The sequence below is a fragment of the Ptychodera flava genome, chromosome 17 (genome assembly GCF_041260155.1).
Source record: "Ptychodera flava strain L36383 chromosome 17, AS_Pfla_20210202, whole genome shotgun sequence".
In the NCBI taxonomy this organism is placed as follows: domain Eukaryota; kingdom Metazoa; phylum Hemichordata; class Enteropneusta; family Ptychoderidae; genus Ptychodera; species Ptychodera flava.
Window position 1 is genome coordinate 34,718,277 of NC_091944.1, and position 23,311 is coordinate 34,741,587.

At 38.2% G+C, this 23,311-nt stretch overlaps 1 protein-coding gene across 1 annotated transcript; it reads right to left on the reverse strand.

Moving 5' to 3' along the window:
• Positions 1–9,696: 9,696 nt before the first annotated feature.
• Positions 9,697–21,594, reverse strand: LOC139116555 (uncharacterized). Its single transcript, XM_070679153.1, has 3 exons — positions 21,279–21,594; positions 12,273–12,681; positions 9,697–10,106 (listed from the first exon to the last, which is right to left on the reverse strand). The coding sequence occupies exons 2-3, from the start codon at positions 12,586–12,588 to the stop codon at positions 10,018–10,020; spliced, it is 405 nt and encodes a 134-aa protein (XP_070535254.1). The 5' UTR covers positions 12,589–12,681; positions 21,279–21,594; the 3' UTR covers positions 9,697–10,017.
• Positions 21,595–23,311: the final 1,717 nt, after the last annotated feature.

A 23,311-nucleotide genomic window follows, 5' to 3' on the forward strand; every position in this document is an offset into this window, starting at 1 on the left:
CACTTGTGTTCTGCAGACTCTGTTCTGTGTAATAAAATGGACACTTAGTGTTCTGCAGACTCTGTACTGTGCAATAAAATGGACGCATAGTGTTCTGCAGACTCTGTACTGTGCAATAAAATGGACACACAGTGTTCTGCAGATTCTGTACTGTGTAATAAAATGGACACATTGTGTTCTGCAGACTCTGTACTGTGCAATAAAATGGACACACAGTGTTCTGCAGACTCTGTACTGTGCAATAAAATGGACACTTAGTGGTCTGTAGAGTCTGTACTGTGCAATAAAATGGATGCATAGTAGTGTTCTGCAGACTCTGTACTGTACAATAAAATGGATGCATAGTGTTCTGCAGACTCTGTACTGTGCAATAAAATGGACACACAGTGTTCTGCAGACTCTGTACTGTGCAATAAAATGGACACATAGTGTTCTGCAGACTCTGTACTGTGCAATAAAATGGACACAGAGTGTTCTGCAGACTCTGTACTGTGCAATAAAATGGACACACAGTGTTCTGCAGACTCTGTACTGTGCAATAAAATGGATGCACAGTGTTCTGCAGACTCTGTTCTGTGCAATAAAATGGATGCATAGTGTTCTGCAGACTCTGTTCTGTGCAATAAAATGGATGCATAGTGTTCTGCAGACTCTGTTCTGTGCAATAAAATGGATGCATAGTGTTCTGCAGACTCTGTACTGTGCAATAAAATGGACGCATAGTGTTCTGCAGACTCTGTACTGTGCAATAAAATGGACACACAGTGTTCTGCAGACTCTGTACGTACTGTGTAATAAAATGGACACACAGTGTTCTGCAGACTCTGTACTGTGCAATAAAATGGACCCATAGTGTTCTGCAGACTCTTTTCTGTGCAATAAAATGGACGCAGTATTCTGCAGACTCTGTACTGTGCAATAAAATGGACACACAGTGTTCTGCAGACTCTGTACTGTACAATAAAATGGACACATAGTGTTCTGCAGACTCTGTACTGTGCAATAAAATGGACGCATAGTGTTCTGCAGACTCTGTACTGTGCAATAAAATGGACACACAGTGTTCTGCAGACTCTGTACTGTGCAATAAAATGGACACACATGCAGTGATCTGCAGACTCTGAACTGTGCAATAAAATGGATGCATAGTGTTCTGCAGACTCTGTACTGTACAATAAAATGGACACACAGTGTTCTGCAGACTCTGTACTGTGCAATAAAATGGACACACAGTGTTCTGCAGACTCTGAACTGTGCAATAAAATGGACACATAGTGTTCTGCGGACTCTGTACTGTACAATAAAATGGACACACAGTGTTCTGCAGACTCTGTACTGTGCAATAAAATGGATGCATAGTGTTCTGCAGACTCTGTACTGTGCAATAAAATGGACACACAGTGTTCTGCAGACTCTGTACTGTGCAATAAAATGGACACACAGTGTTCTGCAGACTCTGTACTGTGCAATAAAATGAACACATAGTGTTCTGCAGACTCTGTACTGTGCAATAAAATGGACGCAGTGTTCTGCATACTCTGTTCTGTGCAATAAAATTGACGCAGTGTTCTGCAGACTCTGAACTGTGCAATAGAATGGACGCACAGTGTTCTGCGGACTCTGTACTGTGCAATAAAATGGATGCATAGTGTTCTGCAGACTCTGTACTGTGCAATAAAATGGATGCACAGTGTTCTGCAGACTCTGTACTGTGCAATAAAATGGACGCATAGTGTTCTGCAGACTCTGTACTGTGCAATAAAATGGACACATAGTGTTCTGCAGACTCTGTACTGTGCAATAAAATGGACGCACAGTGTTCTGCAGACTCTGTACTGTGCAATAAAATGGACACATAGTGTTCTGCAGACTCTGTACTGTGCAATAAAATGGACGCACAGTGTTCTGCAGACTCTGTACTGTGCAATAAAATGGATGCATAGTGTTCTGCAGACTCTGTACTGTGCAATAAAATGGACGCACAGTGTTCTGCAGACTCTGTACTGTGCAATAAAATGGATGCATAGTGTTCTGCAGACTCTGTACTGTGCAATAAAATGGATGCATAGTGTTCTGCAGACTCTGTACTGTGCAATAAAATGGACGCATAGTGTTCTGCAGACTCTGTACTGTGCAATAAAATGGATGCATAGTGTTCTGCAGACTGTACTGTGCAATAAAATGGACGCACAGTGTTCTGCAGACTCTGTACTGTGCAATAAAATGGATGCATAGTGTTCTGCAGACTCTGTACTGTGCAATAAAATGGATGCATAGTGTTCTGCAGACTCTGTACTGTGCAATAAAATGGACGCACAGTGTTCTGCAGACTCTGTACTGTGCAATAAAATGGATGCATAGTGTTCTGCAGACTCTGTACTGTGCAATAAAATGGATGCATAGTGTTCTGCAGACTCTGTACTGTGCAATAAAATGGACACACAGTGTTCTGCAGACTCTGTACTGTGCAATAAAATGGACACACAGTGTTCTGCAGACTCTGTACTTTGCAATAAAATGGACACATTGTGTTCTGCAGACTCTGTTCTGTGTAATAAAATGGACACTAGTGTTCTGCAGACTCTGTACTGTGCAATAAAATGGACGCATAGTGTTCTGCAGACTCTGTACTGTGCAATAAAATGGACACACAGTGTTCTGCAGATTCTGTACTGTGTAATAAAATGGACACATTGTGTTCTGCAGACTCTGTACTGTGCAATAAAATGGACACCACAGTGTTCTGCAGACTCTGTACTGTGCAATAAAATGGACACTTAGTGTTCTGCAGACTCTGTACTGTGCAATAAAATGGATGCACAGTGTTCTGCAGACTCTGTTCTGTGCAATAAAATGGATGCATAGTGTTCTGCAGACTCTGTTCTGTGCAATAAAATGGATGCATAGTGTTCTGCAGACTCTGTTCTGTGCAATAAAATGGATGCATAGTGTTCTGCAGACTCTGTACTGTGCAATAAAATGGACGCATAGTGTTCTGCAGACTCTGTACTGTGCAATAAAATGGACACACAGTGTTCTGCAGACTCTGTACGGTACTGTGTAATAAAATGGACACACAGTGTTCTGCAGACTCTGTACTGTGCAATAAAATGGACCCATAGTGTTCTGCAGACTCTTTTCTGTGCAATAAAATGGACGCAGTATTCTGCAGACTCTGTACTGTGCAATAAAATGGACACACAGTGTTCTGCAGACTCTGTACTGTACAATAAAATGGACACATAGTGTTTCTGCAGACTCTGTACTGTGCAATAAAATGGACGCATAGTGTTCTGCAGACTCTGTACTGTGCAATAAAATGGACACACAGTGTTCTGCAGACTCTGTACTGTGCAATAAAATGGACACACATGCAGTGTTCTGCAGACTCTGTACTGTGCAATAAAATGGACGCATAGTGTTCTGCAGACTCTGTACTGTACAATAAAATGGACACACAGTGTTCTGCAGACTCTGTACTGTGCAATAAAATGGACACACAGTGTTCTGCAGACTCTGTACTGTGCAATAAAATGGACACATAGTGTTCTGCAGACTCTGTACTGTACAATAAAATGGACACACAGTGTTCTGCAGACTCTGTACTGTGCAATAAAATGGATGCATAGTGTTCTGCAGACTCTGTACTGTGCAATAAAATGGACACACAGTGTTCTGCAGACTCTGTACTGTGCAATAAAATGGACACACAGTGTTCTGCAGACTCTGTACTGTGCAATAAAATGAACACATAGTGTTCTGCAGACTCTGTACTGTGCAATAAAATGGACGCAGTGTTCTGCAGACTCTGTTCTGTGCAATAAAATTGACGCAGTGTTCTGCAGACTCTGATACTGTGCAATAGAATGGACGCACAGTGTTCTGCGGACTCTGTACTGTGCAATAAAAATGGATGCATAGTGTTCTGCAGACTCTGTACTGTGCAATAAAATGGATGCACAGTGTTCTGCAGACTCTGTACTGTGCAATAAAATGGACGCACAGTGTTCTGCAGACTCTGTACTGTGCAATAAAATGGACACATAGTGTTCTGCAGACTCTGTACTGTGCAATAAAATGGACGCACAGTGTTCTGCAGACTCTGTACTGTGCAAAAAATGGACACATAGTGTTCTGCAGACTCTGTACTGTGCAATAAAATGGACGCACAGTGTTCTGCAGACTCTGTACTGTGCAATAAAATGGATGCATAGTGTTCTGCAGACTCTGTACTGTGCAATAAAATGGACGCACAGTGTTCTGCAGACTCTGTACTGTGCAATAAAATGGATGCATAGTGTTCTGCAGACTCTGTACTGTGCAATAAAATGGATGCATAGTGTTCTGCAGACTCTGTACTGTGCAATAAAATGGACGCATAGTGTTCTGCAGACTCTGTACTGTGCAATAAAATGGATGCATAGTGTTCTGCAGACTCTGTACTGTGCAATAAAATGGACGCACAGTGTTCTGCAGACTCTGTACTGTGCAATAAAATGGATGCATAGTGTTCTGCAGACTCTGTACTGTGCAATAAAATGGATGCATAGTGTTCTGCAGACTCTGTACTGTGCAATAAAATGGACTGCACAGTGTTCTGCAGACTCTGTACTGTGCAATAAAATGGATGCATAGTGTTCTGCAGACTCTGTACTGTGCAATAAAATGGATGCATAGTGTTCTGCAGACTCTGTACTGTGCAATAAAATGGACACACAGTGTTCTGCAGACTCTGTACTGTGCAATAAAATGGACACACAGTGTTCTGCAGACTCTGTACTTTGCAATAAAATGGACACATTGTGTTCTGCAGACTCTGTTCTGTGTAATAAAATGGACACTTAGTGTTCTGCAGACTCTGTACTGTGCAATAAAATGGACGCATAGTGTTCTGCAGACTCTGTACTGTGCAATAAAATGGACACACAGTGTTCTGCAGATTCTGTACTGTGTAATAAAATGGACACATTGTGTTCTGCAGACTCTGTACTGTGCAATAAAATGGACACACAGTGTTCTGCAGACTCTGTACTGTGCAATAAAATGGACACATAGTGTTCTGCAGACTCTGTACTGTGCAATAAAATGGACGCATAGTGTTCTGCAGACTCTGTACTGTACAATAAAATGGACGCATAGTGTTCTGCAGACTCTGTACTGTGCAATAAAATGGACACACAGTGTTCTGCAGACTCTGTACTGTGCAATAAAATGGACACATAGTGTTCTGCAGACTCTGTACTGTGCAATAAAATGGACACACAGTGTTCTGCAGACTCTGTACTGTGCAATAAAATGGACACACAGTGTTCTGCGGACTCTGTACTGTGCAATAAAATGGATGCACAGTGTCTGCAGACTCTGTTCTGTGCAATAAAATGGATGCATAGTGTTCTGCAGACTCTGTTCTGTGCAATAAAATGGATGCATAGTGTTCTGCAGACTCTGTTCTGTGCAATAAAATGGATGCATAGTGTTCTGCAGACTCTGTACTGTGCAATAAAATGGACGCATAGTGTTCTGCAGACTCTGTACTGTGCAATAAAATGGACACACAGTGTTCTGCAGACTCTGTACGGTACTGTGTAATAAAATGGACACACAGTGTTCTGCAGACTCTGTACTGTGCAATAAAATGGACCCATAGTGTTCTGCAGACTCTTTTCTGTGCAATAAAATGGACGCAGTATTCTGCAGACTCTGTACTGTGCAATAAAATGGACACACAGTGTTCTGCAGACTCTGTACTGTACAATAAAATGGACACATAGTGTTCTGCAGACTCTGTACTGTGCAATAAAATGGACGCATAGTGTTCTGCAGACTCTGTACTGTGCAATAAAATGGACACACAGTGTTCTGCAGACTCTGTACTGTGCAATAAAATGGACACACATGCAGTGTTCTGCAGACTCTGAACTGTGCAATAAAATGGATGCATAGTGTTCTGCAGACTCTGTACTGTACAATAAAATGGACACACAGTGTTCTGCAGACTCTGTACTGTGCAATAAAATGGACACACAGTGTTCTGCAAACTCTGAACTGTGCAATAAAATGGACACATAGTGTTCTGCGGACTCTGTACTGTACAATAAAATGGACACACAGTGTTCTGCAGACTCTGTACTGTGCAATAAAATGGATGCATAGTGTTCTGCAGACTCTGTACTGTGCAATAAAATGGACACGCAGTGTTTCTGCAGACTCTGTACTGTGCAATAAAATGGACACACAGTGTTCTGCAGACTCTGTACTGTGCAATAAAATGAACACATAGTGTTCTGCAGACTCTGTACTGTGCAATAAAATGGACGCAGTGTTCTGCAGACTCTGTTCTGTGCAATAAAATTGACGCAGTGTTCTGCAGACTCTGAACTGTGCAATAGAATGGACGCACAGTGTTCTGCGGACTCTGTACTGTGCAATAAAATGGATGCATAGTGTTCTGCAGACTCTGTACTGTGCAAAAAAATGGATGCACAGTGTTCTGCAGACTCTGTACTGTGCAATAAAATGGACGCACAGTGTTCTGCAGACTCTGTACTGTGCAATAAACGCACGGATCGCGAGATATCGATAAAAACATGTCATTTCCCGAGCGTATTTTTCACATCCCGAAGTTTTACGATCGTTTCTGGTTATGACCTGAAATCCCCCGAAAGTGTGTTGTTGTGCTGATTGACGATATTCTAAGGAGTCCAAAAACGTTCGAATGACGCAATTAATTTACCTCCTACTGCGATGACTTTATATACATCATTATCAATGCCTTTACCTCTGGTAATTCTTTTTTAAAACTTCTCCTTAGTTTTTGTCGTTTTCATTATTCTCAATCAGTTGTATTAAATTTTTAAACAATACCACATAGATATCAGTTTTTACGTGTAAAATATTAGTTGTCGCTGATGACTACATTTTTGTCGTCTGCCACACAGTTACGTATGGTTCGATACATAGCGGCCGCCACGTGTGGTATGCGCGCATACCACGCGGCGGCCACTATGCATACTATGTATCAACCGCATCTATCTGTGCTAGTCACCTATGCGAATTCTGGTGGAATCAGCAAACTTTGTTTTTCGTTTTTTTTGCCGAGTCAGTAGGACTTGGCTTTCTCCCATGGGACATGACCGCTCACCGATGCGAGTGGTACTGCTGTGGCGTACAGCAGCGTCAGCGTAGACTCGTACTCCATAGCTTAGTTGACAATGGCCCCAGTGCCGAACGTTCTGTGTTCGGAAGCTGAATTCAGGTGGGTCACCGGAATTCAAACTTTAACTTTTTTGAGGACATGTTTTTATCGATATCTTGCAATCCGCGCGCAGTCGCCATGTCAAATATCGACTGTTGGCATTAAAAAAATGTGTTTTAAAAATGTTACCAAGTGGGAGTGCCTCTTTAAGTATCCTGAATGTATATGGGTTTTGATTATTATTTTTTGTGTCAAAGAACATATGAATTTCTAGTCATAGAAACAATAATAATTTCAAAATTACCAGCACCAAAGCATGTCTCAACATGGAAATTGCAAGTCATAACAATTTTTACACATCAAACAAGTCAATGATTTAATTGGACACATCTAGGTTACACACATGCACAACAAACTCATCAGTGTCACTTATTTTGGTACATATCTACAGGGTTTATATAACAACTTGCATAAGATAATGTTCTATGAATAGAATGTAATAGTGATCACACAAGGAAAAAGAACATATGCACTACCATGCTACTATCTTACTTGAGATAGCCTAGTACTTCATAATAGACCCTTCAGTAAGTAATAATTGAGAAAAGTTCCATATGGCAAGGAAAGTCGATTTGGCCAGTCCTATCTATCACTCATTTATTTTAATAATGTCAAACTTTCACGGAGTATTAAGCCAATATGGCATGCAGTCATACAAGTAAATACATTACATATATGCATGGTGGAAGGCAGGCCATGACCCATGTATGCATTGGCCATATAATATAGAGCAGGTGCTATCATTGACAGTGACACCAATTGTCTAAGTGAACCTTAATGTCAGCATTTGATGGTAATAAAATAACATGAAAGTTATATTTTGGAGTAAACACTATATTTTAACTTAAATCACAAAAAATGTGTTTGTAAATTGTAGTGATCTACATGTACCCACCACGATAAAATTTAATTTTCAGCCCTGTCAATGATTGGCTTGCTGCATACTGTTTCATCAGTGACAGTGCGTTAGGGTTTGTATCACTTTCATAAAAGCCAAAAAGCTATGCATTATGATATACTGACTTCAAAGGTAACAATTGAAAAATTGACTGTACAACATGGAGAGACATGGCAATAACCATCAGCACTTGGACATCACTATAGTCTTACATCTTTGATACATTTACTAGCATATGGCAACAATTTTATGCAGTAGTTCAATTTCACTTTCAAATTTCTACAAGCAGAGTTTTGATTGCTGTTATGAATGATTCCTTTTATCGCAATGTGAAACACTTTCTTTCATACTTAAAATTTCATACTTAAAATTTCTTCAAAAAAGCTCATCATAGCTTTATCCATCAGACAAGTGTAAGTCATAAAATTATAAGAATTATTTGTGAGTCAAGTACGCCAAACAATCTTCTTATAGGATGAGTTCACCCTCTCTAATAAAGTATTGATACTCAGTATAGCAGTGCTAAAACTGGTCCCTAAACTGGCATAGACGGGTATTCTGCATCACAGGATATTAAGTTTATGGGGAAAATCCAAGGTTAAAATAACGTAATGATTGAAAACCATTCAGGTTACCATTTGCAGTAATCTTGTGAAAATGTGTTTTTAGAAACTACCCTAGGCTATTGAAATATTTTCACATGTGATTCAATTACCATGTCATCTGCTTCACTTGCAATGTCATAGCTGTATGATGGATCATATCTCAATGGTTTACTACCGGTATGCTCAATTCTGGGCCTTAAATTGGCATTCAATGATACTAAATGTGAAAGTTTGCAATCACTGTGTCTGGTAACAAAGCTATGAAGAAAACTACTTATTAATGTCACAAACATGTCTTTTGATATTATGTGTAGTCCCTTTACAGGCAGATATCAATTTTGATCCAATTCATTCACAGCTAGAGCCATGCGTGAATATAGTTGTGATGACCTTTTATGCACCTATGTTGTTGTGTCATCTAAAATTCGCGTTGTCCATCAATACATTGTCCGCATGTACAAAATAACCTGAATTTCTCTAAAGCTGGTTTAGTGAAGGTTTGGTATTTGTAAGCAAATATAAAGTTTGAAACATACCAATAGAAGCTACTGGTTTAATGTATATTCATGAACAAGTCAGGACAATGTAGATGGACAAGAGTTGACAGTACTGCAGCTTTGAACGATTTCAAATAATTGTTCATGTCTATGAGCAGAGCTGAAGTGGAAGTTAGTGTGAATTTTTGAAATGAAAGGATAATGCAGTATTGATGTCAACATGCAATGTCGAATGAATTTACATAATTCACTTGTGAACAACAATTAATTTACATAAGATGCACATTTGAACATTTGATTTGTATGGATAGACATGTTGTTGAGATTCACATTCACCACTGAAACTCATGTAAAGTACATCATGCAATCATGTAAAAGTACACATCAATGTGACAGGCACAAAGAAATACTGATGTAAGGCCACTAACTTACCCTCCCAGACTTTGACTTCTTCTCTACATTTCCTGTACTCCTCTTCTGAGATTGTCACTTCCATGGTGATGTATTCAGCATGAAGACTCTTCAACAGTTCATCAGTGATGATGGCTTTCTGGAACACTTCTTGTAGCACACCACTCTTGTACTGAGACCACAGTGTTTCAAGGGCATCCATGGTATTACATTTGACCACACACTCTATAGACTTTTTCTTGATTTCCTCAAATAAAACTCCTTTAACGTCTCTTAAATGATCTACAACTGCTTTAAGAGCACCTTTTTCCTTAAGGTCTACACTATCATAGACTCTCTTTGCGATGAAAATTAATGCTGATGTGACATCATCAGTTGGTTGGGTTCCTCTTTTGGTAGGGATTTGAATTGCTTCACTGAAGCCTTCATCGATAATTCACCTGTAATGCAAGGAGAAGACAATGCAGAATTAAGTAAATGTATACAAAACTTATCACTCCAAAAGTTATTGTACCTTTTAGACTGTGACAGAACTCATCAAAAATACACTTGCCATTTCCAAAAATACAAATTATCAAAAAAGAAGCACCAAAGGCATGCAAGCATATGACTGGTACATGGTTATTGATCAAGTTGGTGAACTCTGTAGTTGATAAGTTGATGTTTAACTTGAGCAGTGCATAAGTAGTCTATTGAAAGTTATGGTGGACTGAGATTTAGCATTTTCACAGCAAAGAAAAACATAAACTTATCAAGATTGGAAATTTCCAAATAATGAAAAGAAGTCATTGACAATGACACAGTCCCCTTGTAATTGGGAATTTGTTACCGAAGTGACTAAAACATGAAGTCGATATAATGTGCATGAAACAAGGAATGCAGGTACCAAAGGCCTGTCTGTGACTGATGCCTATATTGGATTGTATTGTAAACAAACAGACATTAGTAATAGCATAAATGGCAAGGGGTGATGTCCCAGTAAGGTGCGGAAATGTGTTTTTATCGTTTTTAGAAAGTTTAGCTAGAAGTTTAGAAAGCTAAATAAGAATTGTCTAAATCTAAATCTAAACTCCAGCTAAATTAGAAAGTTTAGAATGCTATTAGTTTGGGCTAAATATCATAATTATCAGATATATCACAGGAAAAAAATTGGACTCCTCAGAGCCAAGCTAAACTCCAGCTAAATTAGAAAGTTTAGAACGCTATTTAGATCGGGCTAAATATCGTAATTATCGGATATATCACAGGAAAAAAATTTGGACTCCTCAGAGCCGAGCTAAACTCCAGCTAAATTAGAAAGTTTAGAACGCTATTTAGATCGGGCTAAATATCGTAATTATCGGATATATCGCTGGAAAAAATTTTGGACTCCTCAGAGCCGAGCTAAACTCCAGCTAAATTAGAAAGTTTAGAACGCTATTTAGATCAGGCTAAATGTTGTGAATATTGGATATATCGCAGGAAAAATGTTTGGACTCCTCAGAGCCGAGCTAAACTCCAGTAAATTAGAAAGTTTAGAACGCTTTCTAGATCCGGCTAAATATCGTAATTATCGATATATCGCTGGAAAAAATTTTGGACTCTTCAGGGCCGAGCTAAACTCCAGCTAAATTAGCAAGTTCAGAACGCTTTCTAGATCCGGCTAAATATCGTAATTATGGGAAATATCGCTGGAAAACAAATTTGTACTCCTCAGAGCCGAGCTAAACTCCAGCTAAATTAGAAAGTTTAGAACGCTTTCAAGATGGGGCTAAATTTAGCTGTGTTTAGCTGTGTTTTATCGTGTTTAACTTATTTAGCTCCCATTGACAATACACAGAGTTTAGAACAGGAACACAGCGAGAGACACAATTCCGCATCTAACCTTGCTTGACATTAAAAAGTCCAACCACTAGATGTGAACCAAAATGGCCCCATGATCAGTAAAGAAGAGACTTCCTATAATGAGCTATTGATACTGCTAAATGCCTTTTTGACTGGTAAATCTTTTTATGATCAACATCTGCAGCAAGTGTCATCAGATTTAGTAGAGTCATTCAGGATATACGGAAGATCTCCAAATAAAAACATTGTTTCCCTGTTTAGCCAATCTGGGCTGCCATCCTAGTTAAAAAAGGTCATTAAATATTAGTCAATAATTTATCAACAGGATGTCACTATGCACTTTAACACAACTGGATGATCAACATCTGTACCATGTTTCATCAAATTTGATGCAGTATTTCTGGACATATCATACTAATTAGGAAAGATCATTAACTATGCAAATTATTGAAGTGTCAGATCATACAGCAGCTGCACTGCAGGAGGATGTACTTTACAATCTGAGACAATGATTGACTGATGAGAAAGTTAAACTTTTTCTCTTTCCAACATCTGAATTTTCTTCTTCCCGTGTCAACTTTGCAGTTTCAAAAGTCAAACTTTTTGGTCTCTTGCATTAATGCTTTTAGTTATTGGTTGACTGATTTGAGAAGGGACTATGACTGATTGATGTAAAAAGTTGTGGCCAGGTGCACTGACAGTGACATTTAAAGGAATAATTCACTGATTTTCTGCGATAAATACTTTGCTATATCGATTTCATGTACATATAAAGAACTTACAAGCCTTTCGTTTCCTTCTTGCACCTCTGTCCTGCTGAAACTTTTTCACTTTGTCTTTCAAATGTGGCCTGTCAATGGTTTCAAACAATTCTTCAAGCAGCTCTAAATTGTCCTCAGAAATGAAACCTTTTTCAGTCAAGAGATTAAATAAGCCTCTTGCAGTTTCCACATTTTCTGCTTCTTCCTTTGTTAGTTGTTCCCCACTGAACAAATCTTTCAAAGCCTCAACTTCACCAGCATTCAATTGCTGTCCCAACTCAAAGTAGAGCTTCTTCAAAGGATTAAGCCGACTAGTGGGTTCTGCAGCTTCTGCCATGATTAGCCATTAAAATGTGGAAGTATCTTCATCTTTGAACTTGTATAGTAGCTTGGTGTTACATCCTTCCATAATCCACTTGCAGGGGACACCCTTTTGAAAAGTCAGAAAATTTATAATCCAATGCTGTTTTAAACTGTGCGTTTACTGTGTCACAGTGCGCAAGGATTCAAAATGAAGATACGCATATAAGTTTTATTATAATATGTGGTGAAAATGAACAAGTTTTGTACAGATCAGTATCTCTGTTTCTTAATTACGCAACTTGAAATAAAAATTTATAAATGCTATTTTCAATGTATTTGTACTCTAAATTGCTCTTTATCTAATGTTTTCATATTTCTTTATAATCTTTTCAATATAAAAATCTTTCCATGCAATGCTTAAAGGCTATTGTGAAAGCATTTTCAGATCCTGTCAGGTCTAGGTTGTCTCCTGTACAAAATTTCCAGATGATGACAAACGGAAAATAATGTAGCTCACTGAGCAAAGACATTAAAGGCGGTTACCTCCCTTTAAAAGGGCGCGAACCTATGGCGGCGTTCATTGTGTAAGTGGACACCAAACAGGCAACATGCAAGCACACGCTCCAGAAAATGCCACTTTTTAGTTTTTTACCAGCCGCAAAAACGCAGACAGACTGCCAAGTGGTCAGCGCTAAGTTGCTGCCGATCGAACTCTGTGGTTATATTCAAATTCAAACGTGATTGGAAGACGATTTTTTAGAAAATTCGAGTGTTGGTGGTAGAGAATCAATATCCTTTGGCAATTTGAACCGACCGTCAATCAAACGTTTGTATAAACTCTGTTTGCAGGATTAGCAAACAGTGACAAAAGGTTGAGATCAGTTTGTGTAATTTACAGTTAAGGCCATTATTCTTCGGTGGGGCAAGTTGGTAATTACCTACCAATTTAGCAAGGGGTATTGCAATATACCAAGGGAACTTCCTAAGCCAAACGCTGTTTCCTATCTGGAGCCGGCAAGATGAGATCTAAACAAACACAGCTGGTAATGAGATTTTACAGCCAGCAATGGTGATCTGATAACTGGGATATGAACCATTTTCATGTAGGTTCGTTAAAAGGGGACTGGATTGGGGAAATGAAAACTACAAGGAATAAAACATGATCTTTAATATCGTGCCTTGTCTTCTTTTTGATAAATATTACACATAACTAGGTTTGAAAAAGCTGTATGAAGTAACATCATTACAGAACATGGTATTTTGTACAAAAGTTTGAGATCACCCCATGTACATTGATCTTTCAAAAGCCGGTCTTTACTGTGTGGTTCACAGGAGTCTATTCATAAGCACTCAGCGACTCACAAACAGTCAACTTTACAGTCTGTCTTGAAAGCTTCATCATGATCAAAAGTCGAGACAAGATGACAAAATCTGTTGATAGTTTAACAAAAAAATAATTGTACAAAGCTACATGAAGTTGAAACTATGGTAAATATCGCTCTGAGAATAAATGCACCACAGACAGCACTTCAGCATGTCATCGCCCATCTCACTCTCAGTACCATTGCCCAAAACATCCTGGAAGGCCACAATCAAAAAGTTTGACATGACCTGCACAACTAGTTGCTTAATTTTTTGTGGGTGAAGAAACCTTTGATAGCAGCCAGTAAAATATTGACAAAACACCTTTTTTAGAATACTTGTACTGTAAAAAACCAGCCGGCAATCAGAACAGTGTTCAACATAGTACACAATGAACTGAGCTACACATACAAAATCACTACCAAAGTGCCCTCTGACCAGCTAAATTACTGAAAACATAAAGCTGACAGTGGAGTACATTATGGTTCATTCCGGTATCAGATCACGATTGGTGGCTGTAAAATTTGCTACCCGCTGTGTTTGTTTAGATTTCATCTTGCCGCTCCAGATAGGAAAACAGAGTTTGGCTTAGGAAGTTCCCTTGGTACTATATGGAATATATCCCTTGCTAAATTGGTAGGTAATTACCAACTTGCCCCACCGAAGAATAATGGCCTCCACTGTAATGTTATAGAAATCAAACATCGTACTGGCCAGGGTTTGACTGGGAGGAGAACTCCGCTAATGTGAAAAACTGGGATTAAAAATTGCGGCTTTAAGGACTTGTGATCAAAAGCAGTGAAATCATAGAAAAGGATAAATTTATTCAGATGATTTCAGTACAGTGTTAAAATTGTATTTGTAAAGGACAGTGTTCCCTAGTACCCGGTATTACCATCTATGGGTATACTAAACTGCATAAAAGTTCTCTGTCATAATCAGATGGATGCATATGTGGAAGTAATATTCATCTGTTACCTTCCTCATACTACATTCATGATGTCAATCCTGTGAAGAAAGTGCAAATAATTCATGCAAATGCTTGCAAATTCTTTAGAACTTTACTTTCCACTCCTTAAAATCTTAGATTACCGTACTTTAGTTGAAAGAAATACAAATCGCCCCTTTCTATGGACACCTAAAGAAAACATTGCTTCAACATACCATGAACTTCACAATATGGCTGACGGGCCATACCATTATTTTACTGAAAGTACAATAACTATAGTAGAAATAGTCTCACACCAAAGTAGCTTAGAAAAAGAAGAAAACAATCAGTTCATTACATCACTGTTGCCAAATGCCAAAGACCAGAAAAATTTATCCTTTCTTTGCTTTAGTTCTTTGTTTCCTGTTGTTTCTATGTCCTTATTGACACTTCATCAATTTGCTTTTAGGGAAAGCTGGTAAGTAATCAACTTTTTAGATGTAGTTTTATGCTTTATTCTATCATTGCGGGTTTTTTACCCAGTGATCCTTCATACAGGATGGAAAAGATTATTATGTCAAATGTCCGATGAACAAGTTTTACCACTTTGAGTAATATGATACATGACCTTAAGGGACGATTCAGAATTTACTTCCAGGGGGGGGGGGGGTGGAGGATTTTCAGGGGGGGCCACCCATTTTTCCCAAGAAAATTTAGGGGGGCCAGACAAAAATACCACAATCTTTTAGGGGGGGCCAAGGAAAAAAAACATCAATTCAATATTTGCCCAGAATTTCTGATCTCTACAAAAGAGCACCGTAGACGCTACCTGGGTGACAGATAAACTCAACATGTTTAGTTAAACTCCTTTAGCTGCCAAATTCGGTAATATTCACAGTGGTTTGTTTTATGCATCTACTGCAGTATCTTGTTCTCCTCCCTGAAGCGTTATGAACTGTCCAGTATTTAGCGTGTCAATACAAACCATACAGTGAACAGTCAGGGTTGTTTTTGTTGAAAAGAGATCTCAGATCAAGTCCAGACTAGAATTCATTTATCAACAATAACAATGGTCATTTATGTTCACACTGGTATGTTGCTAAATACAGCATTGGTGTTCTATGTAGTGATAGAATAACAAACAAATGCTGATACACAGAGATGAACATTGAACAAATGCTAAAAATTACAGCAAATGTCTTTCTAAGGTTGGGTTTACCTTGTAGCTTGTAAAGCAGTTGAAAGTTGCATGATAAAGAAGTGTTAATTTATGCAAATGTATGCAAATCACCTGATTTCTTGGCTTCTTTTGCCTCCCAATTTCAAAATTTCCAACGAATTTAACTCCACTCCGGCTGGGTCAAATTTTCTGAAATTTCACATTATGTTTTTTAAATGCTATATAACACAACAACTATCAATTGGTTTTGTTTGGCAATAAAGCTCTTACATTTTTAATAAGAGGCATTTTGAATAAGAGGCATTTTAATTTTGCTGATCATGATTTTAATCAATTATTAGAGTGTCAGTCTTTAAACCCTACAATTTTAAAATGAAGATGGATAATGCCAAGTAAAATAGTTGTTTTTTTCTACATGAATACTATCCTTTCAAGTGAAATATTACATTTCAGAAAATACTGTCTAGTTTTCGACTTAAATAAATTTTTATCATTAATACAAAAATTGAGGTTTTTTACCCCAAATATACACCCACTTCATCCTTTGAGTAAACTACTGCTACTGCTACTGTTCTTTTCTGCTCCTTTTTTCTATGTTTCATTCTCATCAATTTTACCCTTTCTAAATTTTTTAAATGTTCTACATAACTTTTTACAGTGCTTACATCTACTATAAACTTTTTTGAAAATAAATTTATGGCCGTCTCATCTTCAAGGTGCTTTTCAACGAATAGGTTTTAATGTTGAAAATAAAAATATTATGTATTACTGTCAAAAATATATGGTGAAAAATTTACAAAAGGGTTGATTTTCCAATAATCCTGTATGTGCATCCAGAAGATCATGTGGCACTGCACCAAAGCTATGGTGTCGGATTGTTGAAATATTGTGTACACAAGAAATTTGCTGTAGTCCAAGAAGTGATCTCAGTGTGTATGAGGCTAGGAGAAATGTGGATAGGCTTACACATTGTGTATTGATGCTAATACTTTTGTGTCCATTCATTCTGATATGTATAATCAAAGATTTCACAGTGGCGGCTGGCAGAAAAGGCAAAAAAACAAATTAACCTGTATTGTTTCGTGTCATCTGAAAACATGCGCATCATGACTATTCTAAAATTAAAGTTTGTTAAAAAAAATTTGAAATATGAATGCTCTGTCGATTTGAAAAATACTGCTGACAAAATGTGAATTTTGACTTACACAGGGTTATCTGCATTTTAATATGAACATTGGATTGTGAATGGAATGAGCAGAATAACATGTGAATTCATGTTTGGATAAGGTGTTTTGTTCAAGAAATGTTCTAAAATATTCCTCAGCATTGTTGCTTTCAGTGGCAGCAACTTGGTTTTATGACAACCAAATTAGAAAAAAAGAGAAAATTAAAAACAAGTTGGCTTTCACCAATTTTAATTCCTAATGTTTAAAACTTTCACCGTGAGTCTGCAAATATTCAGCATCATCAAATGAAAATGTATGCTGAACGTGTGCATGTACATGTACATCTCACTTTCCAGAAATATCTGGATATCTGCAAATGAGATGTACCATTAAACTTCAAGATATATATCACTTTGCCAATTATCTGCTCCTCTGATTTTCTGTTCACCATTTCTAACTGACATCTTTGCTTGTCTTTGTGTGCATCATATGTATCAGTGAGACATAACGAAAAAAGTATTCATATTTAGTAATTAATTTTCTTCAGAAATTTACAACCAGATATGTTTATTGCTACCCTTTCCAAAAGTGTGCCACTTGCAGTCCCTGCAAATCATTCTTTTTATAGTCACATAACCCTGAAATGATTTGTTATATCATCGATTAATGTCCACTAGGCCCTACAGTTCCTGCAACTTGTTAGACTAGATATGTCTATAATGTACCGTATAAGCATGCATGTATATATTAGGGGGGGCCATGGAAAAAAAACAGGAAAGATGAGGGGGGGCCATAGATTTTTTCTATAATTTACTAGGGGGGGCCATGGAAAAAAATCACCGAGAAAATAGAAAATCCTCCACCCTCCCCCTGGAAGTAATTCTGAATCGTCCCTAAATGTTTCACCATTACTTCAGAAGTGTGCAGAAGTGATGAAACAGGCAGAAAAGTCTGAGTAAGGGTAAAGAATATTATTTTATTACAGGGGAATAGTGAAATATAGTCACTTTGGAACGGTCTTTTTGAAACAGTTGCGACGTTTCGATCCGACTACAACGGAGCTTGATCACGCAATGATGTTAATTATTCAGCATTAATATGTCTCTGTAACTGGCGGAATAATATGTCCGTAAATTGATGGTAATTGGTATCCTTGGTCTCTATTCATGATTGGCCTCCGTTGTTTTATGTAGATGGCTTCTTTTACTTTACGTTTCAACCAGTTACAGAGACATATTAACGCTGAATAATTAACATCATTGCATGATCAAGCTCCGTTGTAGTCGGATCGAAACGTCGCAACTGTTTCAAAAAGACCGTTCCAAAGTGACTATATTTCACTATCTCCTTTGATTCTTGGAACCATGAACAATATATTTTCCAATATTTTATTACAGTTTGTACAAGTCTCAAAACTTATTTTATTACATGAATATGTGAACATAGTGTCAAATGTTTTTGACTGAAAATCACAAAAATAGCCAGGAAATACATACTACACTGCATCATCTCACCATAATTTGTACAAATTTCAACTGGGCCATCCCCTGCAGGCACCTGTTATACCATCATTTCAAAGCTACCCAATTAATAATTATCAAAAACATAAATAGCCCTAAAATAACCACAATGCAGATTTAACCACTACAGTTTTCTCACATTTCATCTCCAAGAACCAGTGATCCAAATTTCAAAGCTGTCAGATGAGCAATTTCATGATTTTTTTGACGAAAAATCAGAAACATTTTAAAAGTAACTACAATGCAAATTTCACAAGGATGGTAAAATTCCATACATCTAAACTTAGTCATGCCTAGGAAAACAAGTATACCGGTACCAATTTTCAAAGCTATCTGATAATAGTCATGAAAAATATGATCACAAAAATTCCCTTAAAAATACTAGCCGCAGATTTTACCACAACATGTACTCACATCCCAACTACCCTACGAAGCAGTACACAAAATTTCAAAGCTCTCGGATGAATAGTTTTGAAAATATCATTTTTTGACCAAATCACAAAATAACCTTTAACCCTTTTCCTGCCAGACAGTATCACTTCCCCATCAGCCGAGTCAGTAAAAAGTGGTATTGAGCCAAAACATGACGTATTTTCACCCACTTGGCTTGGTCTGTTATAGCATCTTTAGTCCAAAAAAATCAAGTTTACAGTATTTATGTTTTCAACAGCCTTCAAATGTACATGTGCAGTATTATGTTACAATACAAAATATGGAATATGTTGTGTTTCATTAATTTAACCATCTTGACCTGATGGTGAAATATGGATTGGCAGGAAAAGGGTTAAAATGCTACATTATAGATGTCATCATTTGAACGAATAGCGCTGATCGCAAATGACGTCACTGTTCTCTCTCATTAATATGCATAAATAACATTTGTCCACATTTTCCGCATAAACGACGAAAATAAAACCTGCAAGTGTTAGAATGGCTATTTAGCGTCACACTTATTCGTATGAATTGATGACTAAGACTACAAGCTGCAACAACAGCCCGCAATACAACGACAAAATTTGTCCGAATTTCAGCATATTTGTCCGAAAGTCGCACGCGTGCAGCTATCTTTATAGCTGTGGGTCCATAGCTGTGGTGTTTTCAGACGGGATTCATGCCTTTAAGGGCTGGTTTTGACTTTTACGATTTTAACCCCGCCATCTCTGAAAACACCACAGCTATGGACCCACAGCTACTATCTAAATAGTAACAAACCTGAAATCGCGATCAACGCTATTGACACCACATCGTCTATATAGCTCTTGGTCAAGCAATTCTGAAGAGACGATTTTAGACCAAACATAACACAATTAAATATTCCTAAAAATAGAAAATTGCACATATCGCCCGAAAATGATTATATTTAAGTTTGCACAAGGTACATATACCATATACGCATACTTTGACCAAACAGTAAAACAGTCTGTCCAGTACAGCGCAGCCAGTGGTAAAAAGGGGGCAGGAATCGAGACGAGATCTGCAGTAGAGCTTCACATCCCCGGTGGTGGCAGTCCCCGGGTTGGTGGGTACCCATGCGCGTTACCAAATTCACGGAAAAGGGGGTGTTTTTCTTCAGTCATCTCGGAGATTCTAGGTCCATGAATCGAGAAAAAGGGTACTTTTGCAGAGTAACCTCCGAGATTAGGGGTAGTCCTTTCATAATCTCCCTCGGACACTAAATCTGGTCTAGTCTCACTCACAAAGAAAATGAAAAACAGTACCGTACGTTTGTATGTACATATGACGTATACATGCCCATCATTAGGGTCCATCCCCCCTAAATCAAATTTAGTGTGTGTGATGTATGTACATGTATACAAAGTCAACTTCTAGGGTCAACCCTGGAAGTCAACATACTATAAACCTCCTAGATTTCGAAAATAAGGGTATGTTTTTTACAGCTAATTTCTCCCAGATTTGCCACAAATAGGGGGTGTTTTTCTCAGAAATATTCTAGGAAAGGGGGTACTTTTCAAACTTGGGTAACAAGCATGGGTACCCACCAACCCGGGGACTGCCACCGCCGGGTTCACATCACGGTCCATCCGCTGTGTGCACATGCACCCGGAGGTGGGAGGCGGCGTAGCCAAAGCCGGACACTCTCGCCATACTCGTAGGGCTAATGCACAGAGAATCACCAAACTTTAGATCTAGCGCGCGTTAACTCCACTACGTCACGGTCAGAAAAAAGTCACTATTTCTCTACTAGTACATCGTATTCACCAAATCGGTTTCTTTATTCACAGACTTGGATCCCACTATAAACTTCCGTGTTGTTAACTTTGTACGTTGGACTCCAAACACATCCGCCATGTTAATTTACATAGAAAGCGACCCAAAACTATGGCGGAGAGCTGGCTACTTGTTGTTGCGTCTTTTATATTCCAAAAAAAAATCCTAGTTTACAGATAAATTTAGCAGATTTTTCGCAAATTGACGATTGAGTACCCCGGATATATTACCAGTACATGATACCACTGCCAAGCGCCTCCTAAATCCATGATTAAATCCATAAAAAAAGTTTATTTTATTTAATTTTATAGTTGTTCTGGCAAATGAAAACTTACTCACCGCTGCAGAAGAAACTTAAAATATCCACGCTGGGTTGTATGGCAACGTCCTTTGGTAGTGTATTTGTCTGTGCTGTGCAGCTGTGCATATATACTATACTTATACCCCCTCCGTGTCGTCAATGCATGTACTTCTGATTCCTCGAAATTCTTGTCGTGACCTGACCTGACCCGATGACAACAAAAAGGCTGAACGTTTTTGAACGCGATTCGTGATTCGGACTGCAATTGCCGTTTCCCGACGCAATGATGGAAATGTAGTTTGCGATAAGCGGAAAAACGGTACATGTACCCACAAGAGTGAGAGATGGTTGACTGTTGTTGTATGATAATGAGTCCCCAGCGGCAAAGGTCATTCTAGGTCACGCCGCTGCTGCATAAAGGTCAACCGGAAGTTATTATCTTTGTTCATACGATACGAAGAGAGAGACAAATGCTTTGACACATGTACAGTCCCTCTTTCCCTAGAGGGACTGTGGCTTTGACAAGGAAAGTTACGATATGCCAACACGCAAAACAGGTTTTGAATTCAGACCACAAAATGTGAGACATCCCGAAAAAGTCGTGCTCAGACCAGAATTTTATTCATTTTCAAGCGTTAGGCTACACTGGTAAGTTTTTACGGCGGGGAACAGGGAACCCAGAAATTTGGTGGTTGTTGTTGTTGGTATTGTTATGTTTATATTGGTTTGTTGTTGTTGTTGTTGTTGTTGTTGTTGTTGTCGACCAATAAAATTCATCGAACATTACTATTGCGTTGTTGTTTGGCGTATTAAATCGTAGAAATGTTTTAAGTTAGAAACATTTAACAGGTCCGACACGATCATCGTGTCTATAGACAAAAAAAATGCTTTACCGACACAATGATTGTGTCGATAATGTGGTTTTTCTTACCTATCGACACGATGGTCATATCGGTAAGCATTTCCTTTTTACTCATTGACACGATGATCATGTCGATAAGGAGCATTTTTCAGTTATGTGCACGATCATCGTGCCGGTAAGTAAAAAATCCCATAAAAACACAATGATCGTGTAGATACGATAAAAAAACTGATTATAGACATGATCATCGTGTCAGTAAAACATTTTTTTGTCTATAGACACGATGATCATGTCGATTATAAGATTTTCCCACTTATTTGCACGATAAGTGGAAAATGCTTCTTATAGACATGAACATCATGTTGATAAGAACAACACATACCGACACAATCATCATGTAGATAAGAAAAACAAATGAATAATCGACATGATGATCATGTATATAAGAAGCATTTTCCGCTTATTTGCACGATGATCGTGCAAATAAGCGGGAAAATCTTATAATCGACACAATCATGAGGCTTTGTTTTTTATGTTTCAAACTTGACAGCCATCTTTCCTCTTGGAAATGTCTCAAACGAGAGATGGTGAGTTCCATACATCCGCTGTGCGTAGTATGGCGCTTTGCTTGCCGCAGATAAGGTATTAAGTTTTACTCACAATTACTGGCGGTGGATCGGCGGAGATTGTCAAATGCAATAAATTTAGCAAGAAGGAGAAAAAAATGGGTAAGAAAAGTAAGACTAGAGAGAGAAGAGACAAAGTAACTGCACAAGAATAAAATAAATCACCAGAGGGCGACCGGATGCGAACCTGCTCATTATGGGCGAAGATTATCTCATTCACCATGACCTCTCTGCGTACTGATTGTACCACACGGCAACCGATGGCGATGGAGGAGACAATAAGCGATATAAATAAAAGAAGTATTGTTGTCTCTTTTCAGCTGCAATTTTGTTTGTTATGCTCTCTTATTCAAGTTTTTGGTAGTTTGAGTCTCAAAAACGTGAAACATTGAGATCGCAAACAAGATTTCATAGGTTATTATTGGATATTGGATTTTAGCAAGCGATGACAGCAATTCAATTGTCAATTGAACACGTGGGCCTAAGGCTAAATTATGGAGAACACACTTTTTGTCTCACGAGGAAATTTATTTCAACATGAAAGCAGAACATTTGAGACCATTTGATAAAGCAAATGGTGACA

Excerpts from the sequence above, each read along its gene's own strand:
- LOC139116555 (XM_070679153.1), bottom strand. The coding sequence starts at position 12,588 with ATGGCAGAAGCTGCAGAACCCACTAGTCGGCTTAATCCTTTGAAGAAG. Across the intron at positions 10,107-12,272 it reads AAGAAGGAAACGAAAGGCTT|GTGAATTATCGATGAAGGCT; the intron begins GTAAGTTCTTTA and ends CTTGCATTACAG.